This window comes from Daphnia carinata, chromosome 1 (assembly GCF_022539665.2).
Source record: "Daphnia carinata strain CSIRO-1 chromosome 1, CSIRO_AGI_Dcar_HiC_V3, whole genome shotgun sequence".
Lineage (NCBI taxonomy): Eukaryota > Metazoa > Arthropoda > Branchiopoda > Diplostraca > Daphniidae > Daphnia > Daphnia carinata.
Genome location: NC_081331.1, coordinates 1,241,563 through 1,268,718, shown reverse-complemented (window position 1 = coordinate 1,268,718; position 27,156 = coordinate 1,241,563). Strand labels below are relative to the sequence as shown.

General features: G+C 40.1%; 1 protein-coding gene across 1 annotated transcript; it reads left to right on the top strand.

Annotated features, from left to right (window-relative positions):
• Positions 1–135: 135 nt before the first annotated feature.
• LOC130692301 (zwei Ig domain protein zig-8-like) lies at positions 136–26,481 on the top strand. Its single transcript, XM_057515379.2, has 6 exons — positions 136–1,053; positions 16,567–16,805; positions 21,152–21,365; positions 21,500–21,667; positions 24,088–24,282; positions 25,514–26,481. Exons 1-6 carry the CDS (start codon positions 912–914, stop codon positions 25,669–25,671), a joined length of 1,116 nt encoding a protein of 371 aa, XP_057371362.1. The 5' UTR covers positions 136–911; the 3' UTR covers positions 25,672–26,481.
• The last annotated feature ends 675 nt before the right edge of the window (positions 26,482–27,156 follow it).

The following is a 27,156-nucleotide window of genomic DNA, read 5'->3' as shown; positions in this document are numbered from 1 at the left end:
CTTATACGCGAAGTCTGCATGGTGTTTTTACGAGAGAAAAGGCCAGCTTCAGAGTGCGCAGGTACTGACTGACTATTCGCAGGCGAGGCTCTTGACGGAGCTAAAGCACTCCTTGCACATTCCCTTTTTGTCGCTTTCTGCTTCTCTTGCTCGTCTCCTTCTGGTGGCCTGGCAGGTCCTCAGTCCAATACAAACCGACATGCAATAGATATCATTCTGCGACATCGTAGGACAGTGGCAGCTTTGGTATCCAGTATCAAGCGCAGTCATCCTTCACAAGCGGCTCTCTAGCCACCGTCCTAAGCAGAGCCTCTTTGACTTGCTCTATTGTGTCGTGTTGTTTTGCTTTTTCTTTCATCGCAATACAGTGAAAACGAGGATAGTATCATCCGAAACCCTACTACATTTGCAAACGTGACTTATTCTTACTGGTGCGCATTTTCTTTTTGACCATTGCTTTTTGTTCTTTTTCTTTCTTTTTTCTCTCTTCGCCTGTTCCGTCAAAGGAATTATTTACAGTATACTCAGCAAATCCAAAGTCGTGCAAGTGTCTTTTGCAGCGTTGTTTCGTTTGAGCAGCGGATGTCGAGGGAGTTCTCCGTCTGTGGGCCAACCCTTTGCCGGGCATTTCAACTGTTTTCTTAGTCGAGTGAATCTCTAGTGGACTTGTTTAAATCATCAACTTCAACTTTATACAATAGCAATACGGTTCTTACATTTTCTTCATCATCCGTTTCAGTATTTGAAGTGGATTGGCGCCATCCGAGTGGGTTTGATGTAAACTGCAGCTCCACGCTCCGATAGCTTCACGTCTCCTAGTGCAAAGAAGAACTGAGCAGATCTGCGATTAGCAAAAAAAGAGTCAAGAAGAAGGGAAAAAAACTAAAAGACACTCTCCTTCTGTATAGATTATGCTTCAGATTCTCGACATACGAGTCGGCGTCATCGGTTCCGCCAAAATGAAGGGCGTTACTTCACCCATGAAAATTGGACGGAGTGATCCCGTCTGTCTGACGTTTGCTAGGACGTGCTTCGTCGTTGGCATACTGATCGGTAAGTTTTTCGAACAGAATAAAATCGATGCCTACTTTTAGACCTAGTGTCTGTGTGTTTAGTATTTTTTTTAAACTTAAGTCGCTATGCGTCATGCACCTGGCTAATTCTTCGTTTCATACCGTGGATTTTGCACGATACAATTTGCGACTGGCGGTTAACAAAACATTTTGGGACTAGGTATTAGAGGGCAAACCTAATACAGTCCTATACATCCATACAAAACGCAGTGTGCATGCATTGAAACAGATAGTCTTCGTCTAGAATCTCGAGTACGTCGATGGAGTAGATGCCAGCGGAGAATTCATCATTCCATCGTATATACATATTACCTACTCTACGTAATGCAAGTAGTAGTCTAATTAGGTCGAAACAAAGAAAACGATGGGGGAAAAACTGAATATAAAACAAAAGTGGAAAGATAACGAACAAAAAGACAGAGAGGAAACTCGTACTCGCTTATGGCTGTATACAGAACAATAGTGGTCGCATGCAAAGCCTCTACACTTTGGATATATAGAATTGACAAGATAGGATGCCTGCTCGTTTCTTTACGGTGGTTACTAGTGAGCTTGTTATCGTTGAGCCAAATTCCAGAATTTGTGTGCGACTGTGCGTACAGAACATCTTTGATCTTCCCAAGTTTTCTTTTTCTTTTTTCACTTGCGAACAAAAGTCAATTGCCTTACGTTTCAAGACGTGTGGCATCGACATCTAATTTTCAGTCAGCGTACGGTTGTTATTATTTACTAAAAATGGCCCTCTTGTTTCTTTTCGAGGAGATGTAGAGGCCGTTTCGAATGACAAGTCAATCATGCCTAGCTCTACAGAAGGAACTCACATGCTTAAACGTGTGGGCGTGTTTTCTTATACTATCCGTATCGCAGGAATAGACCTTCCATAGTTCCTCGGTATTCGTCGTCAAATACTAAAAGATATATCCCAACAATAGAAATCATCAACTCTAAAGTAAATATACAACAACCCGTTTTTTCTTGTAAAACATGTGGATTTTACATAACATAAGGAACAGTTTCTTTTTGGATATTTTTACCAAAAAAAAAATATCCAAGTTTGAACAAGAAAAAATCAATAATCTTTGTTCTATCTGGCCTTGTCAGCAGCAACAAACATGTTTACTTATGAGCCGTGGACATGACGATTCGTGTAAAAGGTCTTGATCGTAAAAAAAATTGGCTTCCGTCAGCCTTCTTTCGCTTTCGAGCAGAGTGCTTATAGCCATTTCGAAGGCAAGAGAGGTGAAACTAATTAATTTGATCCGATTTAACGTCAAAAATGCTTTCAGCATCAGTTGTTCTGGCAGTCGACGAAAAGTTGGACAACGTCCCAGAAAGAGCAAACGGTTTGAAAGAATCAGTAGACTCGAATAAACAACGAATAACGCGAAAGATCAAATAAATAATCAACGGTTTCAGTTATCGTTGATGCCAAAATTATACATAGCTCTTTAAAAATTTCTCTGCTCGGAGAAAGTTTCTCGGAAAAAATCGAAAAGAAAACTTGTCTTAGGAATTATTCCCGCTTGACGACGTAGCTGTCGCTAGTAGCAATCCATCACCGCTAAAAATCAGGCAAAAACGATCCGGTCGGCTGGCTGTTGGCAATGACCTAAATCTCGTCTTACAGCGGGCGTTCCTTTAGACGCAGACACAACATCTATATGAAAGTCTCTGCAAAGAAAAACGGGCAAAAAATAAATGATTGACGAAAAATAATCATTTCGCTATGGATCGCGGAAGCGCCCTAGCAGCGAAGCGGTTTTCGATTTCTTGCATAATTATCAACGGTATACTGATTTTCATGTTTATTTATTTATCATCGACTTCTTTGTATATATTGAGCCATCATGCTGTGTTGTTTTTATCTTTTTTCCTTGGCGTATTTATTTTACAATTTTGCCAGTTGTATCGCAATTTATGCGAGAGCCGCGCGAAAACAAATGGAAGCCGAAAAAGGAGACAGCATCTTTATTTTATCTATTTATTATTTATTTTTTTTTTGTTCGTCGGTTCCTGTTTCTCTGGCCGTCACAGTACTATACATAGCCATGTAGTATACGGGTTTATAAAGCGAATGGAGAAATAAGAACGGTCTTAAATAACGGAAGGAATCGACTCGCCGACTGTCAGTAGCAGCAGGAAGTTCGCGCAGCGCTATTCTTTTTTCGTCAAAAATGCAGAGACAGCCATGGGTCCGTTTCTACAACGTTTTTCTGGTAGCGCGATCGTCCAACAACAACAACACGTACATCAGCTGATATATATACCCTCTGTACTAGGCCCGCGTACGCATGAACAGCCACTCATCCAGCCAAAAATTTATTTTAGCGCTAGAATGTACATATACACACGGAGTCTGGATAGACATACCTCGCATTAGATTTATATTTGAATACTGCACATGTGTTGTTGGTATAATATGTTAGGATTTCTTCTCGTATATTGTTTGCTTCAAAATGATGTATGAGATTGAGAAAAAAAAAAGAGGAGGAAAAAAGGGCAGGGACGGCACAGTCTAAAGTGAATGCCACAGCTGTTGAAACGGACAGCACTGATGTCTTCTCTCGAGGTATGTAATAATAATACAACGTACAACCAGACAGGCCAGCTCGTAGTCGAGAAAGAGACGAAGACGATGAAGGGAAAAAAAAGATGAGCGTTCATATGCAACCATGGTATGCATATAAGTGCTAAATGCTGACGTGGGGAGATGCATGCCGAGTGCCATGTCCCAGCCTATATTTGTTCATACATATAGCCGTACTGCCCTTTAGTGAAACATTCATACATTCCTATAAATCTTGCCTCGAAATAAAACTGGAAGACCAAGAGTTGCAACAATTACTTTCTGTCACTGGTATTTCCTTTTTTTCCTCTTTGCCACTCCAGGCTATGCATAACTGACGTTTTTTTAGTTGTTGTCCGTCTGACCTCGTATTCCTTTGATGTTTTTCATCACATGGTATAACGTTTGCATTTATTTTCACGTTTACTCTTTTCTTTTTTTCGTACAATTTTTGCCCTTCTCTATCGGTTCGATTGATGCTGTTTTTCACATAAAATGTATTATACGTCATCGCCTCCTTTTATGAAACCATCAAAGAGACCTGGCTTTTGTGTCCTAGCCAACTGAAAAGAGGATCTAAACGTACACTACAACGTAGACTGCCTTTTGGCAAAAGTCTGAAAGCGCACTACGCCTCCGTAACTTGACTTCCAATACAGTCAGTGACTATAGATTATACAGTCACCAGCATTGGGACTAGAGAATTAATTGACATCAAATATTAGTGGAAGCTGAGCAACGATACTACTAAAAAAAGGCATTGAAAAGTTCCTATAAATAGGTACTGTATGAAATGCCGTCTGTAACGTTAGCCGCCGATTGATTTTCAGTATCCTAAGTACACGTAAAAGCCTCTCTCTGGAAGAATCGTTTTTATCAAAACTCGTGAAGATTCTGTGTACATTGCTAGGCACGTTGAACATGTAGGAAGCTTAAGGATTTCTTGCTAAGCCTCTATAGCTTCAACCACGACTGTGAAAAGGATAACAGACGGGAGGTTAAAAGCGAGTGCAGCAGGTGTGTCGGTCATAAGACCCTAGTTGAGCTCTTGCCACAGTGTTTCTAAACTATACTTGTAAGTTAGTCTCGCCCTTATATTATCAAAAGGCATTGGATAAGAGTTTTATTGTAACGTACTAACCAATGTGTGCCAGTGAGCACCAGTACGGCAAGTCGACGCGTCTCTTTGATGTGGTTTCGGTTTTTTTCATATACGCACCCTCTACACCCTTCTCGTTTTCGATCTCTTGAGAGAGTAAATGAAAAGACAAGTCACAAAGGAAATGGATAAAAACACATCAAGGGAGCTTGGATATAAAAATCATGTAAGCAGGGGGTTCCGCGATGTTGCACTCGCCTCAACTTTTGATTGTCTCACCAAAATGCCTCGAGTTGGAGAATAAACACACAGTTGTATGTACAGCATGAGCAGCAGTGGCACACATCACACAAGAAAAGAAAGTTTAATTTTAGTTGAAAAGGAGGACGGACATCCGAGCAAACAATAGACAGAGTGTACACGTATAGCAGATATATGGATGTTTTATTGCTGTTGCTCTTGTTACGAAACGAGCAAACAGACAGACAAAGAGCAGCAACAAAACTTCAATTGACAAATAAAACATTGGGCAAAACCATCGCCTGACCTCCCTCATTGTAAACATCAGTTTTTTCTTTCTTTTACAATCCAATAAATATAGACTTTGTTCCAATATAACCCCATCGAGCTAATAATTTTAACGTCCCCCTGATTCGTCCAAGCAGTACATTCGTCAAACGAGTTACACGACATTCTTTGGCATTTATTCATTCCGGCCTGCTATTTCACGTTCAGCACTGCACATCGTTCTCATCCTGAAAACTGCTTTCCTCTCCGTGATCCGCTTTCGCCAATGTGTCTAAAAAGCTATCTTGATATTTCATTTCGCCTACTACTTGCCCTTCGAGATGTAACTCGATTTCCCAAAAGTTTAGAGTACGAGAAAATGAGAGAGTTTAGCTTTTCTTCGTTCCAGCATTGCGGATGCAAGACGTCCGACGCGAATCGACACGTCCGTTGTCGTGCGCATCAGTACGGAGTTATCAGCACTCGTAATGGCGTGTAGACTTATCCGATTCTCTTCCATATGTAGAACTGTATACAATTTAACTAGCTAAGCAAGTTTAGCAGGAGATTGGGAAAATTATGCCGACCAGAGAACTTGATGGAGGAAAAAAGAGCCACCACTAAACTGTCGACTGGTCCGCCATGTTACCACCGTCTGTATGTGTATAATGCTAATCCAAGACAAATAATGAAAGCCATCTCGTTAGTTTGTTTGCTAACGGAATCATCTTTCCTAAGCATACTCTTACGAATCGACGTGGGATTTGGCAAATAATCTTTTTCCTGTTGTATGTGTGTGTCTTTATTTCAACTTGGATACTGAAGGCCTGGATTCTGAGAAAGAGTTCCCAGTTAGAAATAGAAACTGTGCAAGTGATATCCACCTGACTTAACAATGCCGAGTGTGGCGCATCAACGCGTTAAAACTATGAAATGGGCAATTAACTCTTTTGCCAACTGATTCATTTTGCGCTTCAGCGTGAAGAAAAGCATTCAGATGATACAGTTTGTTCGACTACCAAACTATTTCTTTCGTAGTTGGGTTATTACAACTTGCAAAGAATGTTATAGAAACCGGTAGTTACTTTAGCTGTACGAATATAATTTTGGAAAACAAAAGGCTTCTTCTCTTTGGCCATCAAGCATTAGTGTCCGTGAATACACGCTGTGGCCCTTTTACGCTAGTCACGGTTTTTTCTACTCTCAATCTTTTACCAGCCATAAAACAGACACAGTTGCATATCAGTTGCCAGCTCCTTGGTTCCCTTTTCCTCCATAACCGAAATTGCTTTATGGTGGTACACGAGGCTTATCCATATTGAATTTTCATTAATGATTAAAACGATAGTTAGTGAATACGCTTACATACTCGCTTTTTGTCCCCAGTCACATTTGATTCCCGTGTGTGCTATTTAATGCAAACAGTTTCATAGAATATCTTAGTGTAGATGCGCCAATCCGTAATACTTTGATGCTCTTTGTGTTAAATTGTAACACTAATCCGCTATTTCTGTATCTTGTGCCTAATTGAATGCGGCGGTTTAATTGGAAATGTATACTCGATGCCTCCGTGCAATGATGTCGGCTTAGATAAATAACTTGGATCGGGTGATGTACGATAAGCCAATTGTTTCCGTCCATTAGTTTGGAGCCCCACGGAGCCAAACTCTCAAGCAGGAATTGTGTGCAAACAGACACAGCGTCAGGCGATGAACTATGGGGGACACACTCCACAAAAGGATCACTTCTCTTGGCCTGTTGAGCTATTGATTTGCCATCGTTGTCCTGCCGATTTAATACCTTACATCGATAAGTACGTTTCAGCACATCGCTTCCCCGAAACAATGGAGACAAAACTATGTTGCTGGAGATTTACCCATTTTACAATAAATGATGCAGTGGCTCACTGCTGTTGACGGATAGGGTGGGAAATAATCTTATTGGAATATGCGTTTACCAAGACACTGACGAAGTTTGGTGAATTCCTTGAGATAGCATTGTTCATCATAGATTCTATTAAAGTTTTGATAAATTTAGTTATCCTACCTTTAATACATTCCTACCTTTAATTTAATTAGAGTTTTTCAAATAATATGTGTCATAAACAATATGTGTTCTTATTTTGTCGCTATGACATCTCCAACTCGTTTCGCATAAATGGTGTGGACGACAATAGCCTATTTAGTTCTCTTTCTTTTCGTTTCAATGTTAAAAGCTGAAACTAAATTTCCATAGGCCGAGCGAAGCTGAATGGATGGCTATTGATTAAATAGCTCTGCGCTAGATGTAATAAAAAGCACAAGCCACACAGTATATTTACAGTTGTTCATTTTGTTAGTGGATGAAACATTATATAGTGCTCAATAGTTAAGAAATTCTAAGGCTAAAGTACGTGCTTGTCGGGAACCTTGGTGTGTACGTAAATGTAGCCTACAGCGCAATAAAGGGAAATATATTTGTCTTCCAAGGGCATCATATTTTAAAGAATAAAAAAAAATTGTTTTGACAACTGTTTTTTAAAGAAAGATTTCCAATTCATGGCATTATTTGGTAAATAAGCAATTCTTGCACCTCGGACACAGTCCAAAGTTACAGTCATATTTTACCCACTGTCTGTATTTATTTTTTTTTAAAATGGTGATTCAACTGAAAAACGTTGAAAACTCGGAACGGCTTGCTTGGCTGGCATGGAAGCTTTACCGTCTTATAAATATTTTTATCAACACACACTTTACAAAAAGTGTATAACAATCTCAGACATTTTCACCTGGATATGCCATATGCCATCATACATAAGAGATGGCCGTATTTCAGTGTACAAAATCGAGACGCCACTCACACTAAATAAAGGCAACGGAACTGTTCGCCTTTAGCTTACGATGGAATTACTTTATCCAGAACGGAAAGCGACGCATCATAGGGCTATTTATTCTGTAAAGATATTCCAATTCGCAGATCTCGGAGTTACAGCTAACGAAGATCTATCCACTTTCACAATTGCCGCCCTAGATAGATACCATTTGTCAAATAAAATGATGTTATTTGTCTTTTACTGCTTGTGCGTGCGTTTTTGAAGTCGATATATTTTACCGGCTGTTACACATCGTTCGTTTAAGCCATGACAGTTCTGGTAGCCTACTATTCACGTAAGCGTATTCACGTTCTCAAAACCTGTAAGCCAAATCTATCTTTTACGAAAAGCCGCACTTAAGGAAAAGTGCTCCACTAATGATGTACAAAAAATAAAGTGAAAAAACCTCGAAAGGCATAGCCCTTTAAGAAAAAGACGCCGAACACACCGTATAATTTTGTCAAGGAAAGACGCAGTTCATTCTACATATTGCATAGGGTCAGGAATTTTTAAAACAAGTCGCTCAATCCTTGTATACCGTGTCAATGGTCTCGGGTCCGCAGTCTATACGAAACCGGCTTATCAATAACATGGGTCTTATGAGCTTTGTAAGTGTATACCCTTTTACTGATTCAAAGAGTCCAAGTAAATAGAACAGAGTATGAGCACGATATATACTTGATCTACCTCTCCTATATCTCTTCCTCCTTCCGTTGATGTACCCGACAGCAACGCCGCTTGGTCTCTCGTTTTCATCCTCTGTCAGACACAATAGGTCGCATATAATAACCCGAGTATATGTGGTAACGTCAAACATCCGTCTTTCTGACACTCCCTAATACTGTGTATATACGAAAGCAAGTATAACAGAAGCCGTGAAAAAAGAGGTGCTCGTCAGGCTGTTGCCTTTTTGGTCGCTTAAAGCTTTGACTAGCGTAACATGCCATCCCATTATGGTGTGATACGCAGCAACCGACTCTCTGGGCGACGACCGATCAAAAAGAGTCAGCACACTTTGGCTTGCCTTGTGGAGAGAGCGATGTATATAACCAACGCCGATATGCGTTGGCATCATGGGAGAGACATTCCTAATCATCAACCACACCCTCACGACCCTATTGGGAGCTATGCCGCAAAGTCACTTGTGCCATAAGATATGGCTTATTTCGCAGCACCGCTGCGCAACTATTGAAGCTAGACTCGCCTGTGTTTTGTTTTCCCTTTTCCTTGCCTTCACATAGACATTTGACTATATTTCATGAGTTCGTACTCATTCAACATGTTTAGCAACCTCTTATTCTATGTGCATTTCGATAAATCAAGAACTTAGCATTATTTTTTAAACTCAATAAACAGCCTGCAACTTTGACGAAAATGAAAATCTACCTCCAATACAAAAAAAAACACGAGTGCATCAGGCAGGTTATAAATTGCGTGCAACTTTTGCCAGTATGTGACAGTTAAATCGTCATGACGTACGTCCACGCTTTGCGAACTGTGCTTTGCATTTTTGTTCTGGTATAGCGCTACGATATAGGAAAACATTGTTAATCAAGGAATCTCTTGTCAACAACCCTGAAAAAAATAGCTTCTTAAAAATAGTTCGTGTATTTGGTTAGACTATAAATATAGCTGGCTAGGCGACTTGTTGTCAGATTCTGTGCAGAAGATAATAAACGAATAAACAATTCCGTACAGAAAGGCTGCCTTTTTCTCATTGCATCCGTGAAACATGCAGCTATCGTTATGGCTGGAAAGACAACTATAGACTACGCACAGAATGAACCGCCAGCTATTCGCATTTGCCAATGCGACAGTTGACGTCAAGATCGAAAACCAGAAGCCATGGGCAATAGAAAAATTGTGAAAAGGAAAAGAAAGATTGCGAAGAAAATTGAGAAGTTTGCCGATACGGCCACTTAACTATGTACAGCATAGCCTTGAATATGTACGAAAGCTGATGGAAAGGCTAAGATATTGTCAGATAGTTACCAAATAATTGAAGGCATAAATTGCGCTGTCTCCTGTATTTTCTACAAGTTTCTAGCATTGTCTGGAGAAAAAATATTTATGACATACGTGAAACGGATGGTAGATCAATGTCCTGGAACTATACACTGCGTATAGCCCGTACATTTTTTAAAGCGAAATTTTTATTGCGTGTCAGCCGCAGATTCAATCTCAACTATGCTCCAAGCGATTTGCCGCGGAGTGGGTAAACTTGATACAATTTCAATAGTCAGCACTTGGGCTCATACAGCCGAGGCCGAGGTTCATGAGTCTAGACTTTCTGCTGCCAGAATAAACGTAGCAAAATTGGGTCGGCTTCCTGAAAATTCTGCGTAACCAATTGTAAAGACGGTTTCTATTCACCCCGCTAGGTTTAATGTTGTTCAAGAAAGCCATAAGTGACTGAGCACCATAAACTTGTTTTTTAAAAACTAATGCAATGATTTAATCACGTAATTATCCAAAAGTGCTCCTGTATCTGTCTAATCTTCAATTGCACGAAGCGTTGGGCAACAGGATTGAAGTTTTTCTTGGAAAATACCGTTACATACTAGACTTTTATTCCCTAAAATTTCCCTATAGGGTTTGTGTACACAATATCGGCTATCGCCTTAGTCAGTCGGCCGGCAGCGAGTCACAGCAAAATCTGGCAGAAGCCTTTTTGTGACTGCAAAGGCACGTACTATTAACAGACATGAAATCAAACATTCCCTTCCCGTTCGTCCATACCACCTTTGGTAAAATGGGCTTGCGTGTGTCTCTCTATAAGACGAAAACCATCCAATTCTATGTTGATTTAGGTGACCACCCAATACTATGCTGATCTGAGTGAAAAAAAAAAAAGAAAATGATTTCATATGATGTGGGAGAGAATATTTTTCTACGGTATAATCAAAAGGCTCTCTCCGTGTTGCCTGACGTCACAAGATCTTACCTAATGGGATCCTTCTCCTAATAGGCGCGTAATGATTTCTTTCAGCGTCGCTTAATAAGTAGAAGTTTGTTAAAGATACTAATCACTACGTATAAGCAGGGTATAATGTGTTCTTCATTTTTTTTAAGGGCACTAGACTTTCGCGTGAAAATTAAACGTGATTGTTGACAAATAGAGAGTGTAATGCGCAGTACTCAAATTTACAACTTAAAAAAGCAACACAACATCCTTAGCTTTTTACGGTTGTTGATCCTTAAAACGGAAAATGTATCGATACATAATAAAAACGGCATTCGATATCTTGTTGTTTGTTTCCATTTGAGCCCTTCCTATATAACGCAACAGACAAGAAGTTTGGAGCGGAAGCCAAGAACAAGTTTAGAAAAAGCAGTAAGACCATTAAGTTTCTTTCATCATTTTTCTCGCTCTTTATGCTTCATCTTTCTTACACAATAACAGCCATTTTCATCATACGAGCATTGCTAGGCAAAGGACCAATAATTCCTTTTTTTTTACTAGATAGTCTCCCAGCAGCGTCTACGTTGTTTAGCACGTTTAAAATTTCTAGGTATGGTAACTTTATAGGATTATGTCGTCTCCTCTATTGATAATACAGAGTGGGAAAAATCTATTGACGTCACCATAAAGATGTCTGCAACGATATGGTAGCCGATCATAGTCTGGTTCGTGCCACGGTCCTCGTATAAACGTGGGTGGATTTACTGATACATAGATACGACACACACAACTGTGTATACGATGAAAAGAGAGGACATTAGACGGGCATATACGTATATATATACAGGGTTCACGTGAAAACAATTTTTCTGGCTTGGAACGCAGATGCATTATTGTGTACATAGGCATGAGATTCGCGACGGTGAGCAGGATGAGTAATCCCGCATATATTGTAGGTTGTTCATCCTGCACGACGCCCATCGGTTGAATTCTTTGTCTAAGTCGTTTGTGATGAAAAAGAGATCACGAAAGAGTTATGTACATTACGGTTTTTGCTATTTCCGAGGAGGAATTATGTTCGCCTAACAAACATTTTGTGGACCTGGAGATTAAATACAAATACCCCTACTGTATGAAATAGTTCTCTCGCTATCGTTTATCATCCTCTAGAACGCAGGCTTTCCCTACGTCAAACGTCTATTTGACATTTTTTTGAAATTCATTTTCTCTGTAATAGTTTTATATTGCTATGAGCAACAACGTTGGCGATGATTCGATAAAGGATCCTTTAGTAAAATACTATTCTATCTATTACGCTAGTGAGTACGTGTACAGTTGCGTTGTGCTTTTGCCTTTTCTGTCTGTTGGCTGTATACGTCAGTGCCACGAGATTCTGAGAAAAATCGAGCGAAAGGATGAGGGCAAACGTCCGTGCCGTATTTTCTGGAGACTGATGGACTGTGTCTCATTCTTCTTCCTTTTCTTTTCTTGTTATTTTTCTCAACAGCTTCTTTATTGCTGCCACTTCGTCTAACTCTAGGAGCTTCGCAAAAACATAGACGTAGATTATTGTGATTGAATGAGAATCATTGTTATAAAAGCTCTTAATTTTTCTTCGCATTCTTTTTTATCGTATACTACATTTCACGCAACAAAAAATGGTTTGTCCTTTAAACGCTTCCCTACTTAGGGTTATATGCTTAAGCAAGATCGAAACATGACCAATAGTTATCTAGTTTCAAATCTAAAGCCTTCAGTTCTTACATAAATGAATGGAAAAGACACCATGCACCAAGTTACAGTCATAAAAAAATGCTTACCGCCTACACACTATAAGCCGATTAAAGGAACAGGTAGGCAAACGATACTTTCGAATAGGTGTAGGACGGTACGTTGATAACTTGTACATTGACTTTCATTTACCTCGCTTTCAGGTGGGGTGAAGTTGGCAAATCCTTTTTAAAGTTTTGCTATTTAAGCCAATTGTATAGTCTGAAGAAGTTTAGTAGTAGAAATTCAACTATTTTTGTTAGCGTCCACTATCCCTAATCAGCTGTATCTGAAATTGCATCCAAAACGACCTTACCAAATCCACGAAAATTTACTTTGGAAGAAGGCGTTTTCGTCGCCGAGCGAATGCCATAAAAAATGAGAATAAAAGATCATTCCGTGTTTGCATTATTGCAGACGCCATAAAAAAAGGCGTGGGTTTCTTAACCGCTCTAGAAAATGAAGAAAAACCAAAAGAAAGACTTTAACGACAATGGCTTGAATCGATTTTCTTGCCGTGATAGCAGTGTTTCCCGGGTCTATGTACTAAGGCCAGCCGCATATACAGTAGCGTGAGCTGAAAGCATTCACTGATCCAATCCGGCTAATGGCTTCTGGATCAAGCTTCTTCCCCATACTTTATGTATCGAGCGTATATATGTGGACGACTTGATGCGACTCAAAACATAGTTTTGTGTAAAGCACATATATATATCTAGCATTCAGAAAGGCGGAAGCAAGAGCAGTACCCTAATGTTCGACCTAAAGAAAAAAAAATGTACGAGGAGATCCTTTATCCATCACGCTCGGATATACTGTTCGAGGTATATGCTAGGGTTACGTAGTCTGTATATATATACTATATATATATTTACAATCTAAAACAGTATGCGTTCAGCGGTGCGGAGAACCGCATCCAGCAAACACCCGTACAGAGTGTATAGGTTATATTGCCTGTCGCTGATGACCAGAACGCGCTCTTCAAGTACTCCACCTCGATGGGCCATGAAGAGTGTAATTCAGAGTAAAAGATTTTTTTTTGTGTCGCAAATCGCGAAACGTGTTCAGACTTTGCTTCTTTTTTTATATTGCCTTTACGAAACGCGAGGGAGGAAGCGAAGCTTTAACATTGTAATCTCGAATGTCGGGCTTTGGGATTTACGGCCGTCCACCAATGTCCACCAGCATTCTAGGCCTCACTTGCGAACTCAGGCTCGACATTTCTCTGGTTTTCTTTTTCAGCTTGCCAACCATTGGTCAAATAAATATAACTAAGTTTCTAGAACAACAGTAGCCATAAAAACACTAAGCGGAGAGTCACAAAAAGAAGAAAAAGGAAACGGCGCAAAAAAAAATGAGAGCAAGCCAAGGGCAACAATATGTACCAAGTCGACCGATCTAGCCATCAAGCTATCGGCAACAGACTGTCAGAATGGTAAGAAAAAAAAGGAGATAGAACACAGTGATTGCTGTGGAGAAAACAATGCGTCATGGAAGTCTGTACAACTGCACAGCAACTTAAAAAAAATTAGACGAACGTCTTGGGTTCTTAGTTTTCTGCCATTTTTTCTTTTGTGTTGATAGCATGTAGCCGTCGGATATATGGCATTCGCCAACATAACAGCCGTATAATAGGCGGACTTTCTCTTGTTTTTATTTTATTTTATTTATTTATTTCTTTTTCTTTGCTTCTACTATCTTGTCTGCTACGCCGGAAACAAAAACAGGAAGTGTCCAAGCCAAAAGACAGACGACGCGCAACACAAAAGTATCGATACACAATCAAAAACTATACATGTTACGGCTGGTACCCCATATGGGCGCACCCTATAATACCTCAATCCTTTTTTCTTTTTCGCTGAGTCTTCTATCGGAATCGTATTGTTCGATAGGCGATCACATCATACCATCGTCCGTGTTTTTTTCCGTGCGTAAATTCTAAACTACCATTTGCAAACGGCCTTTTATCTCAATAGAAATCTATATTGAATTTTCTATAACCTGTTTACTTTGACGCTTGTATTTGATATCTCGTAAAGAGTTTTTGTTTTCAAAGGGTACCGTACGATTGCTCTGTCACTTCCTTACAGCTTGAATTTCTATACGCTTGTCAGTTACATACTCTTGCCAACACGAAAAAGATGGAATATGCTCTGGCCGAATCAAATTTTAGAACACAGTGCCACCCGTCTCGAGATTTCTTTTTCTCCCTAGCTATTGATGACGCACTTGTAACATTTGAAGCCTAAAAAATAATTTATTTGATACCTTACGCGGTGACTTTACGATAGGTTCGCGACGAAAGATATTTATATATTTTTTTTATTCTTCTCTTTGTTGAAAGAAATTTCATATAATAGATGGCAATATTCATGGCCTTCAAGCCGTGCAACGGATGCACTTCCGGCGTCTTGTTGACTAGGCTCTTAACAGGGTATTGGGTACAACGATACATCAGCGATGAAACTCGGTTATCTTTCACCCAATATCCTGAAACACAACCTAATGGCACGTAAGAACAACTTCGATATATGGATTCGCCTGTCCAACTTGAAAGAAATCAAATTCCCCTAAGATAAGTGAAAAATGAAGAAAAAAAATTATTATATAATAAAATATATTTTTTAAAAATTGAAAGGCAGTCGTTTAAGAATGCTGGAACTTTTTTTAACGTTCTTTTTTTCTATCTAATGTAATTTAAAACTGTGGTCTGTATTTCTGTTGATAAAACGTGCAAGAAGAGACTCGAGTTTGATGTTTAAGGCTCGCGTTCCCCTAATATCGCTCCTCATTAAACATTTACGTATACTATCCGTGCATGCCGATATACCTTGTTCAGTTCAAAAATAAAACTTTTTCTTGAAGAAAAACCCCCAAGCTTTTTTTGAACTGTCAGTATACCAGAGGTTCAATTATCGCAGTACTGTAAGTTTAAAATAATTAGCTTATCTTTTTTCCGAGCAGACGACGCTTTTGTAAACAAAAACAGACGACTTAATAGGTTGTCTGAAATGAAAGAAGAAAGAAAATTTCTTATCCTCCTTTCGAACCTTATTGGCTGCATCCAAAAGTCGGCCATCATGCTTTTTTTGCAGGAGGTATGGTAAGGTAATTCCGAAATGTAAAAGCAGACGAAAAAGTCCCTATCCTTTCGTGAAATCTAATTGGTTGGCACTCCAAAGTCGGCCATCATGGATTTTGAAAAAGTAAAGTGGAGGAAGGGGTAAGAAAAGGATTTCCTGAACTTCAGTTTGGAAACGAAATTCTCATTATGCCAGAGGACGTGGTTGAAGAATTAATCTATAATGGCTGAGATTCGTCAGTCGCAAAGTGAACTTTGGACAGCCACGTCTTCAAATTCTATTGAGTTTCATGCTGGCATAAACATATTGCCTGCTACTACTTTAGGCTAACGCTGTGACATTTTTGGCTAACTGGCTTGAAAAAGGCCGGTGTAGAGGGATGTACATTCCCACATTTGCTATAGACTTGAAAAACGTATTTCTCGACATTACTAGGAAATCTCAGTAAACTACATGCACAGCAGTTGACTCTGTGCCTTGTATTAAGGTTGTATAAATCCTCTTTTTGACATGTAAATTTTTTCCAATGTTGTGTGAGTGATACTGTTTTCGACGAAGAAATGGTTTTAAAGTAAGAAACAGTTTCTCCCAAGTGTTTGAAACCTCGAACAAAGCCTGCTTGCAAAGTATGGCAGACAGGTATTTCATATTGTTTTTGGCCACCTCTTTAAATTCAAGTGGCACAAAATTCATTGCAAATTGTTATTCATACTAGGAAATGTATGCAGTTCAGCGATCGTTCAAGACGAAGGCATTCATATTGCCGTTAAACCTATACCACAACAGCCCGAGGAGTCAACTGACGGCGGTACATCTCATCGTGTTGCAGAGCTTTTGGCGGGTGGCTTATACACTGGGCCGTATTTTGATCCGTTCACCACAGCTGACATCAGCGTTCAAGTTGGATCCAACGCCATCCTTCCGTGTCGCGTACGCCAGGCCGGAAATCGATCGGTAAGTCAAGCCATTTAATAGCTTCTTTGGAAAAGGGATTTCTCGTGATTTTCTGTCGGCCGGTTTTATTTGTTACCAACGTAAATTCATCTCTTTTCCACTAGTTAAGAGGCTTAAGTGTTTATCTACGTTCATGGGGAATGTTGAATAATGAAATGCAAAAAGTAGATACAGTCATTGTACATAGACACGCACGTATACTGTATCTGCTTTGGGGTGGTCTTTTAAATCGTCATGACCGAAACCGAAACAATCAAATCAATTTTTTCCTTTGCTTCTTAACATGCAATTTTATTTTTAACTCCGAAAGCAAAAAAAGGCAGGAGGCAGAAGTATTCTAGAGAAAATTCGTCACGTCTCGCTCAGTTCCAACCAAGTTGTAACAGTGCACGTAACTAATTCTCCAAAATACGAAAAACACGGTGGGAGAGGCTTTGACGTTCTTTCCATTAAACCGACTGCTACATAATGTATCGAAATCACGTCCGTTCCAAAGTAAATGTCTGTTCTGCTTCTAGATAGTCCCAATCATTTGCAATGCGTTGGGTGACCATATACTGTAGTTAAAAGAACAGGACAGCATTTTTCGTTTTTTTCCAACTCGGTCCGCGTTTCATCGCATTAGGCAAGTCTACCCAGTGCTTCCGCTAAAATGTCCAAACGTCCCCCTTCCCCTTCCTGTAAGTCTCAAATTGCGACCATTGTAGTGTTCTGGTACGTCTGTTTCCAAGTTGTGCGTCGAGATTGTCGAGTACAGTATATGACTTATTTTGACTTGGTTCTGCTTTATATTGTTAGAAACACGAGAAACGAAAGAGAGGCAGGTTCCATGGTGTTAAGGCAATGTCTCGCTGTTCCCTGTTGGATGTCGGACGTGAGGAGATGATGGATCGGGTGACAATGACGTGACGGGATTCATTAATTTTCGCTGCGAATCAATCAGAGCGACTTTCACGTCTTGGTGTGTGCGTGTGTCGGGGTGTGATGCCAGACTGGCCTGCCACAATCACTGTCTTCCATGCAATTTTCTTGCCGCTTATTCACTATGTACACGGCTAGCCACGACGACAAGAGTTCGTTATCCCGCAAGAATCTGAACGCCTGACGCAGCCTTATGTAGATATACAATACATGACGGCCGTGTGAGGTACGCTGCCTACTATAAAAAGCGCCCTCTCTCTTTTTCTCTGCTATGCACACATTTATACATAAAAAAGCAGAGCAGCTAGCCGGTGGAAATAATTCTCACATTTCAATGGCTTATGTAATGAGATTGCGAACCCGTTGGCCGTTTATGGACTCAGCTGGACGCTCGCATTTTTCCTTTAAAAAAGAAATATCTGCGTTCAGAGTATTGCAAATAACGTTATACGTGCACGAATGGCCGTCGTAATCCACATCGCCAGTAAAAGAGCGAGGAGCGTTGCTGGCGATAAGAAGCCAGTTTATGCTCTCTATTGCAAACATCAAATGTGAACACTGCTCCGAGAGTTGCATTAATTGTAAAAGGGATGTACCGAGACACTACCGGATCCAAGATTACGCGACTTCCTGGACCGCATCACATGTAGACTATTTACTTTTTAACGTCGTGTCGTACAGATGTTGCAGCTAGAAAAGAGAAGCAGGAAACGAAAGCAAAGCGCAGTCTGAGCGACAATAATCAGTCCCCCTTTGTCGTACTTAAATATATACAGCATCTAATAATATTCAGTTGTCTTTTTGACCACGGGCAAACAAACAGTACGCAATGACGCATTGTGAAATACCATATTAATGTGTGTATAAAGCTGAACTGATACACAACCGTAACCACCCTTCCTCAAAGTCTTGCGTGGATGTCATTTGCGCAAATACAAACAGAAACCGTGGCTTTTTTTGGGGGGGTGGGGGGGTGGGGGTGGTCTTTCCGGAGTACACTTCAGCATTTATTACAGAACCCGAGAGTGAAGAGCAGAGATTGCTTTTCGTCAGGTTAGCTGTGGGGTATAGAACATCTAACCTTTTTTCTGCCATCGTTTCTTTTGTACCATGTTGTTTAGCTTCGTCTTGTAAAGGCATTGATGCGTTAGCTTTTAAGTTGACACATTTTTTATGAAAGTAGGCAAATGGTTGACCGCAGGGAACGTATGCACGACAAAGTATAAAACAGAAACAAGGAACTTACGATTTTTGCTGAAAAGACAACGGATTTTTTGTTTGCAACCTTTTATTTCAAAACGTTGTTATTTAGCGATTTCCCGTCTGCATTTTCCTTTGAAAACTTGTTGTCAACTTAAATGTATTCTAGTTAAAAGGATCAGGTTGACGCGTCGCATAAAATGGTGTCTGATATACGGCTACAAAGTAGATGTAAAAGAGCTACTTACGTTACAAGCGTATTTGGCCAAGAACTATCGATTTTGGGTGGCCAATTCGCTTCAAACGCGTTCCTTTTCTAAGCGTCTGGGTGTTTGGTTATAGACTATCGCAGAATTTATCCTCTTCACTTTGGCATTCCTCGAAGGAGGTGTTATTCGAACCCATCCTTCTGTGTTCGACACGTCCAAAAGGGTGAAGATAAGCGATTATGTTTTTTTTACGCGTTCCTGCATTGTATACAAACTACTACTACATTTTTCTTCCATCAGTATGATTGTCGTCGTAGAGAATGTAGTTCATTTCAACGTGCCAAGACATTCGAGATGATGTATCCGCTGTTTTCAAAGAAAAGGTTACAAACATCCACTTTCTTTTCGATGGCTGTGTTTCATATTCTAGGTGGATTCGAATCTTGCCCAATTTTTTATCGACTGTTTATAGTTTTTACCTTAGTGATAACAATCGTTTACCAGGAATGGGGGAAGGCGTCGAAAAAACGCTATTATGCAGGGCTTTTGATTGCAAAAGCCTTTGTTCTTTTTGTATTCGACTCGTAACGTGTTCCTGCCGCGATGCGTAGTTGATTCAGTTATCAAATACAGATTCTTGGTCAGCACAATCAAAAAGACCATCAAAGAGGGGAAACAACAGAAAAGGCAAATAGGGCAAATAGCGCATAATGGCTGTAAGGGAGTAGGGGGGCGATTCGAGCACAAAGAAACCAAGGCAACTACGGAATTCTCTATCTTTTGTGCAAAAAGTTTTTCTCACCGAGAATGCAAAGACTTCTCTTTTTGTTCGCTACTTTAAGCAAAGGGAAAGCAAGGCTACTGTTCACTATATATATTCTAGCAGTGGGTAGTCTGTTAAACAGCTTTTTTATGCAAAAATTCTAAGAAATGGCCAATACTAGCAAGAACTGCGCCAAAGGGCGCTTTAACTTTTCGTCTTTATCCAAGAGTTTATAAAAGTTTGGAAGAACACGAAGGAATGAAAACATACAAGGAACCCAAAATAATCCTGACTCTTGCAGGGAATAAGAGCAGATTTACATTAGCCAACACGTTTATAGTTGCTCGAGCAACAGCCACCAGATTTACGCTACCGTAATTCACTCCGCCAACATTTTTTGCAAGTAATCCCATATTTATTGGAGAACTAAAACGTGATGAAATACAATTGATACCAAAGCGAGTGCCAAGATTGTGTGGGGATTCAAAGTCGAACCGTGCCTTTGTGTGCCCCAACGGGAATTTTTTTTTTTTCGACGAACCACCAAATGAAATTATAGGCAGGATGGTTGAATGTTATATTGCCCCAGCTGTCCTGATGCGAGACTACGTCTCGTTTTATATAGAGACATAAATAGCTCTGCATCTAGCTCAGTTCGATAATTCGGTCGGAAAGTTGTAATTGCGAATGTACACCCCTTTGGGATCAAAAAAGCCCCCTTATTTATGACAGGGTTGGCCATCATCGTCTCGGGCTGTTTTCTTTTATACAATTTTTACGTTCAGCTCCCGTCTTTTGAATTTATTATCAGTCTGTGACACATTAAAAAAAAATGAGATGCTGAAGTTGTATAATATCATGTTGGCATTGGCACATAGTATCTCCGTGAAGGGCATTAGTATTATGTAACATGACTTGGTTTTACTACACGAACAGTTTTTCGAGTGGAGTTGATCTAAGCAACGTGCTTGTTACCTCACACACTCTTCTGCTCTTCGTCGTATTTCAGATAAGCTTGTAATACAGATAAGAAAGTTAGGAAAGAACCCTGCATTATGAGCTGACGTTCCTCTACAGGCCATCGAGTCCGTGTTACTTCGCAATCCACTGTCATGCATAGGTTTTGACAGACGAGCAGCAAAATAAAATGCTTTTTATCGCTCTACTATACTAGAGTAGTTTTATCATCTTTTAAATAATGACGTACGTGTCCTACATTTCTTAACAGATTATCCATGTGGTTCAAATTTCAGGTCAGTTGGGTGAGAAAAGGCGACGGACATTTACTGGCGGTTGGTGATGACACATTCATTAACGATGGCCGATTTCAAGCACATAAAATTGCTGCTTCTGACACTTGGACTTTGCAAATCCGCGCCGTTCAACCCGCCGATGCTGGTGATTACGAATGCCAAGTCTCGTCGAATGAGCCGAAAATCAGCCGCATTGTTCACCTACGACCCGTTGGTAAGACTTATATAATCGTATCGTTTGCGCTGGCCTTATCCGCCTACATGTACACATTGCTTGGCAACATTCGAATGAAAGAAAAATCTGCTATTCCATTTCCGTATTATTATTTTTTTTTTTTACAAATATAGAACCGATAGTGGACATCAAAGGTGCACCGGATATGTACGTCAAAAACGGCAGCCCAGTTACGTTGCATTGTCAGATATCGTCTTTTTTGATCGGCCCAACGCACGTTGAATGGCGACTCAACGGTTCACTCCTAGCTCAAGTCAAAAACCATCCATACCATCCGAAAGGTACTGTAATTCAATTACCTAGCAATTTAAGCCTGACGAAATAGGTAGGACTGTGCACGATCTTAACATTTTAATCTCCGATCTCGGCAGCCTTTTAGAAAGCTTTGACGACAACAGAAAATGTTTGCATTTCTTCTGAACGCTTGAAATTATCCCTGGCACTAATTATGTGGAACTTTGCCGAGCTTTGCTTTTAAATGCCAAGTTTTCAGTGTCGATATATGAAACGGCTGGAGCAGCCGTAAATTGCAAAGTAAATGAGTGAACGAAATATTTAATTTCTCAATGGCGACTTCCGTCGAGATTCCGATATTAATAAATAAAGGTTAAAAGGAAGAAGATTCAGCAGCGCGCCGTAATTTAATGCGAGGCAGATTGCCGTGTGCTTATGATACCATCTGGCACGCCGAATCTCCGGCATCATTCAGTTAACACTTTGTTCCTTCGCGGACAGAAAAGTCAATACGCTGTTTTTCGCTCGACTCCGCCAGGGCCTTAGCAGTCCAATAGCAGACTAGTAATAATATTATTTTGGAAGGAACGCTTTTAGTGGTGGGAGATATTTGGCATGACGTTCAAAAAGAGAAGATTATTTTGGATGCTTTTCCTGTCCGCCGATGGTGACTGTGTTTCGGTTGTTAGACATGTAAGAAAAAGAAGGGACGTCCCACGGTGAACCACACGACCGTTGTATTTATTATTTATTTCTTTTTTTACTGAAAATGGCGATTCTGTTTTGGTTGATACATGGTCGCCTCAGTGAGCCAGTTGATGAGAAATCAGATAATGGAACGGCTTGGCGGCCTATAATGTCACAGCTGCCGCAACATGTCCTCCTTGGTGGCCTCCCTTTCTTTTCGCGGATGCGCTTCTCCAACTTTTTTTTCTGTCTTACTTTCACAGCATTCTGAATCTGCTTTACGTAATCTTTTGCTTCTATTTTTGTCGATCTCTTTATTGTAGTTTCCCTTTTTTTTCTTTCTTTTATTCCTATCAAGTACTGTAGTCGCCACAGCCTTTTACGTGATTTCAGTCGTAACATCATCTTGGCATTTAATATTCATACATCTTCTACTTAGGCCCACAGCGGCCTCTTAGTGTTATTACCTTTTTTTTCTTTTTACTTGATCTTTCGTTGCTTCTTGTTTTTATGTCTCTTATCTTTTCCTAAGCCTTCGTTTACACTCTGTCAGACTTCTTTTTTCTTTTTCGTTTTTGCAGTCTTTCGATCCTTGTTTCAATCCTGACGGACACAACAGCCATCTACTGTATTAAAGGCTACCACACGTAAAGCCGAGATCATTAAGACGATAGAACTTTTTAGCTGGGCTCTGAGATCTATGTAATTCACGTTGCTAATGGTGAAATGTCTAACAGCGTCTTTACTCTCACTATATTTAGTTATTCCATGAGTTTTTTTTTCCTTCCCCAACAAAATTAAGAAACTATCTTTTGTGTTTGCAAGTTTTCCGGTTTGTGTGATGTAGGTGAGAGCCGTATTGATTTTGGCCGAGCTCTCGATTTCCTACCCATTCACAGACCATTCAAGACCAGCGAGATCTTTTTCGTTTGTTTTCTTCTTCATTCTTTTCACACTTTCCCTGTTTCTCTTTACTGCCACGTTGCAGAATAACAAAGAACGACGACTACGGTCCGAGTCTAATGATACCGTCTGTCGTCCATTTATTTCAGTCGAAATGAATGAGCCGAACAGACGAAGAACATGCCTAGGGTAATGTCCAGAAACATTACACCGTCGACAAGAAGCATAGGCACATTGACCATTTGCTTCACAGCCGTTTCAGCCCGGGGCCTCTTTCGTATTTCAAGGCGTTTTTACAGGAGACCGAAAACGAGAAACGTATTTAGTTAATGACGACGTTTCTCATGGCATCCGTCTTATACGATCGACAGTATATGTTACACCATCAATGACAATCGAAGATTTAACTACAGCCACGTGAAAATGGCACATAATGTTCCATTTTAAGACAATGTATTGTTCAATTGTTTCTTATTTGACTTTATTTTATCCGAGTCCCATTCGAATGAACAAATATCCTAAGTGGAGTACTGAATTCGCGCATTTGTGTTCAATGTATTGATCAACACAACATGTCGTAGTTTCTTTGAATCTAAGCGAAAAGATCTTATCGTTAGTATAATTCAAGTAAGAAATGAGATAAATCATGATCAACTTAAAAATCACATCAACTAAAATTTTGAGAAAGTTTTATATCCGAGTGGAATAGGATAGCACAGTGGTTGCATGTAGTAGGCTTCTTTTGACTGGGCAATGCGTTTGCTAACGCACCGTCTCCGTTGGCTCATGTTTGATTTCGACGTTGTCAAATACAAATCTTGTAAAAAAAAATAAACAATTAATAGAAAAAAAAAGTATGATCAAATTTTCTTTGTAGGAAATGGAGAGAGCAACTGGATTATTGGCGCCGTCACGGACGACGAGGGTCGTACTACCGTTCTCGCTCGAGTCGGAAATGATTCTCTGCAACTGACGCTCGCTCTCCCTAGCGTCACTCCAGAGGATTCTGGACAGTATCTATGCTCGCCGTCCAACATGGCACCTGTCAGTGTCTCGTTGCACGTCGTGATTGGTAATCGCCCACTTTCCTTTCTCTTTCGATTCTGTTTCATTTTCTTCCTTTTCAGGTTCCCCCTCCCCCCTTTTTTTAAAATTTAGTGAATTTTCCTTCCGTCTAGGTCCCTGTCATTGGTTTAATAACAGAATGGCCCTGTGGGGTACGTTATATACTCTGCTAGACAATGTCGCGTTTACAACGCCAAAGGCCAACGATTAACTTGCGCGTCATTGCGCAACAATTTCTTATACCTGGTTTTCGATTACTAAGGTTTTTGCCGTTAGCGGAAGAAAAAGTATGCCGGCTCTCTTCCTAGCTGGGAAACTCTCTAACGTCAATGTACTAATGTAATGGACTATTTTCTGATACAATATCAAGCCCCTTTAGTGCAATAGTTGAATTGTTCTCTAACGCAGCAATTAGGCATTCACGGAATTCACGTTGTGTATTCAGCGCCTCAGTCGGTAAGAAACCTTGTCGCGACGAGTTAGACATCTTTCGCCTACCCTTTGTTATTTCACGTTTTGAAAGGTCATGCTGGAAATGGGAAAAGAAATATGCATAGAAAACGGGGGACTAGGTGTCAGCTATATTCAATCCCTACAGGTATCAGATACAAGATCAGAGAGAGCGGAAAAGAACTCAGTAACCTTCAGCATTCGCAAGTTTCAAACAAGATTGCGAAAGTTCTTTTCGTTTTACATTGACTTCAACGGCGTTGTCGTGGTTATCGCCAACATGACACGTGTCACGCAACAGAATATTCTTGTTTTCCAATAGCGAACGTACCGCATCGGGCAAAGAAGCAAAAAGATAAGCGTATTAAATAACAAAATTCAAACACCAACGTGCATGCCAGATATCCGTCAAGTAGTAAGTTAACAGATGCGCGGTGCCATTTTACGTTTTAAAGTTCTTACCTATATACAGTTGAACCGTAGTTTTTGAAACAGCGTAGGCTTACTATCTGCATTAAAATGAAACAGAAAGAACAGATGTCTGTGCGAAAAATCAAATGGTTTTTAAACAATACGCTTAAACAAGTGAACCTACTCACTCGGTTAATGAAGCTGGACGAGATCTGTGAAATCTTGCCCGAATGGAATTGCGTATCAACTTGCCCTTTCGAGGCCTAAACGTTTACTTTTTCAAGCATTCCAACTTGCTCTCCCTTTTTTTTCGTACAACGGAGAGTACAGAATGAATTATTCGATAATGTTTACTTTTCTTTAATGTCGCGTTCTAGGCGAACATCCGGCTGCAATGCAACATGGCGACAATGGACGGGAACGCCCGTCCAGCCAACTCTCGATCGTCATTTGCAGTGTGTTTATCTCGCTATTGTCGCTCGCGATATCCGACTATTGGCGCTGCTTCCACATACTCAGCCGACCGACACAATAAGGACCCGATGACGTCAATTCTGCTCGACCTATTTTTTTCGTTCGTTTTATTTCCGTTACTTTTCAACTTACAACACTTGTCTTTGCGGCCGTATTTGTACAACCACAGTGTTGTCGGTCAGCGACGCAATCATCCTTTTAAGAGAGCAACAGTGACATTTTCACAACTAGCCGCAATGGACCTTCATTACCGCCACCAGTTCTACTGGAAAACCACTAAATGATATTTTATTCAACGTCCAAAAGTTGTACAGACTCCCTCTTCGTAAGATTATAATGTTCAGGGCGAAGAGAGCACACACATGTCAGAAAGATCAATTGAAAGAACAAGGAAAGAAAAAAACCAAATACAAGAACGGGGCAAGGAGATATCAGCATTCGACTTCGAAAGCCTTAACACAATTGGGAGATTGTTGAAAGTGGTATGCGTCTGATTTCGGTGTCCTTGTCTGTACAACTATCTCAGCTCGAATGCATTCCTCATGTTTTTAATGAATTATTCTTCTTTACTATAGTTTTCGTCGTTTCAGTTGTTTTCAATTTCGTGTGCTTAAGTACGTTCAAATTCAATGATGTATATTGAAAGTTCTTCGGCTACGAGATACGTAAGTCCGATTTACGTACTTCCAACTTCACAAGCATATAATGTCACATAAACGTCATGTTCACCTCAACGGATTTTTTAAAAGAAATTCTCCTTCATCTGTCGTTCACGCTGCGTCAAACTGTGGGTCATTTGCATAATATTCGTGCTGTATAAAAATACCATATATATGATAAAGTCATTGCCAATATAGACGGTTTAATCCTGGGTCGTGATTCCGGTTGTAAACACAAGATTTATTACATGTCGTACTTAAGAATATAGATCGAATTCGACTAACCCGGAACATTGAGTCCTTGTAGGTTTGCAAATAATCAGATACTGCCAAAGTTCCCCATATACAGTATATCGAATAAATAATCCTTCGCTTTTGGCTTCTATATGGAAATTTTACGACATGTTGGCTAAAAAAAACCTGTTGTCGCTGCGTAGCTCTACCAAAACACCTTGTCAAATTTAATTCGATGATTGAAATATGTAATTCCTATAGCAGAACTTTAATGGAAAAAAGAAATAGAACGGAGAGGGTGACATGCACAGGTAATTCTTCCGTAAAATTTGGCCTCAATGGATGCGTCTGTTACCGGTTACGTTGAAAATTCTCAATCATCTATCCTTCTACGGATCGCTTCATCATGTAAATTGCACTGTGAATCGTGTTTCTTTTCCAATGATTTCTCAAATGCGCAGTACTTAATTTCGACGAACATAGCAATCTGACAGCAACTGGTCGGTGTAGGGCATTGACGACGTCCCCTATCCTCTACAAAAACTTCCTGCCTTAACTTTTCCTTTTTAGCTATTGCAATGTAATACATACGTAAGCACTATAGATGTACCCCGTAGCTACTCGTTCCAAAAACTTTCCTAAATGCCAATTCT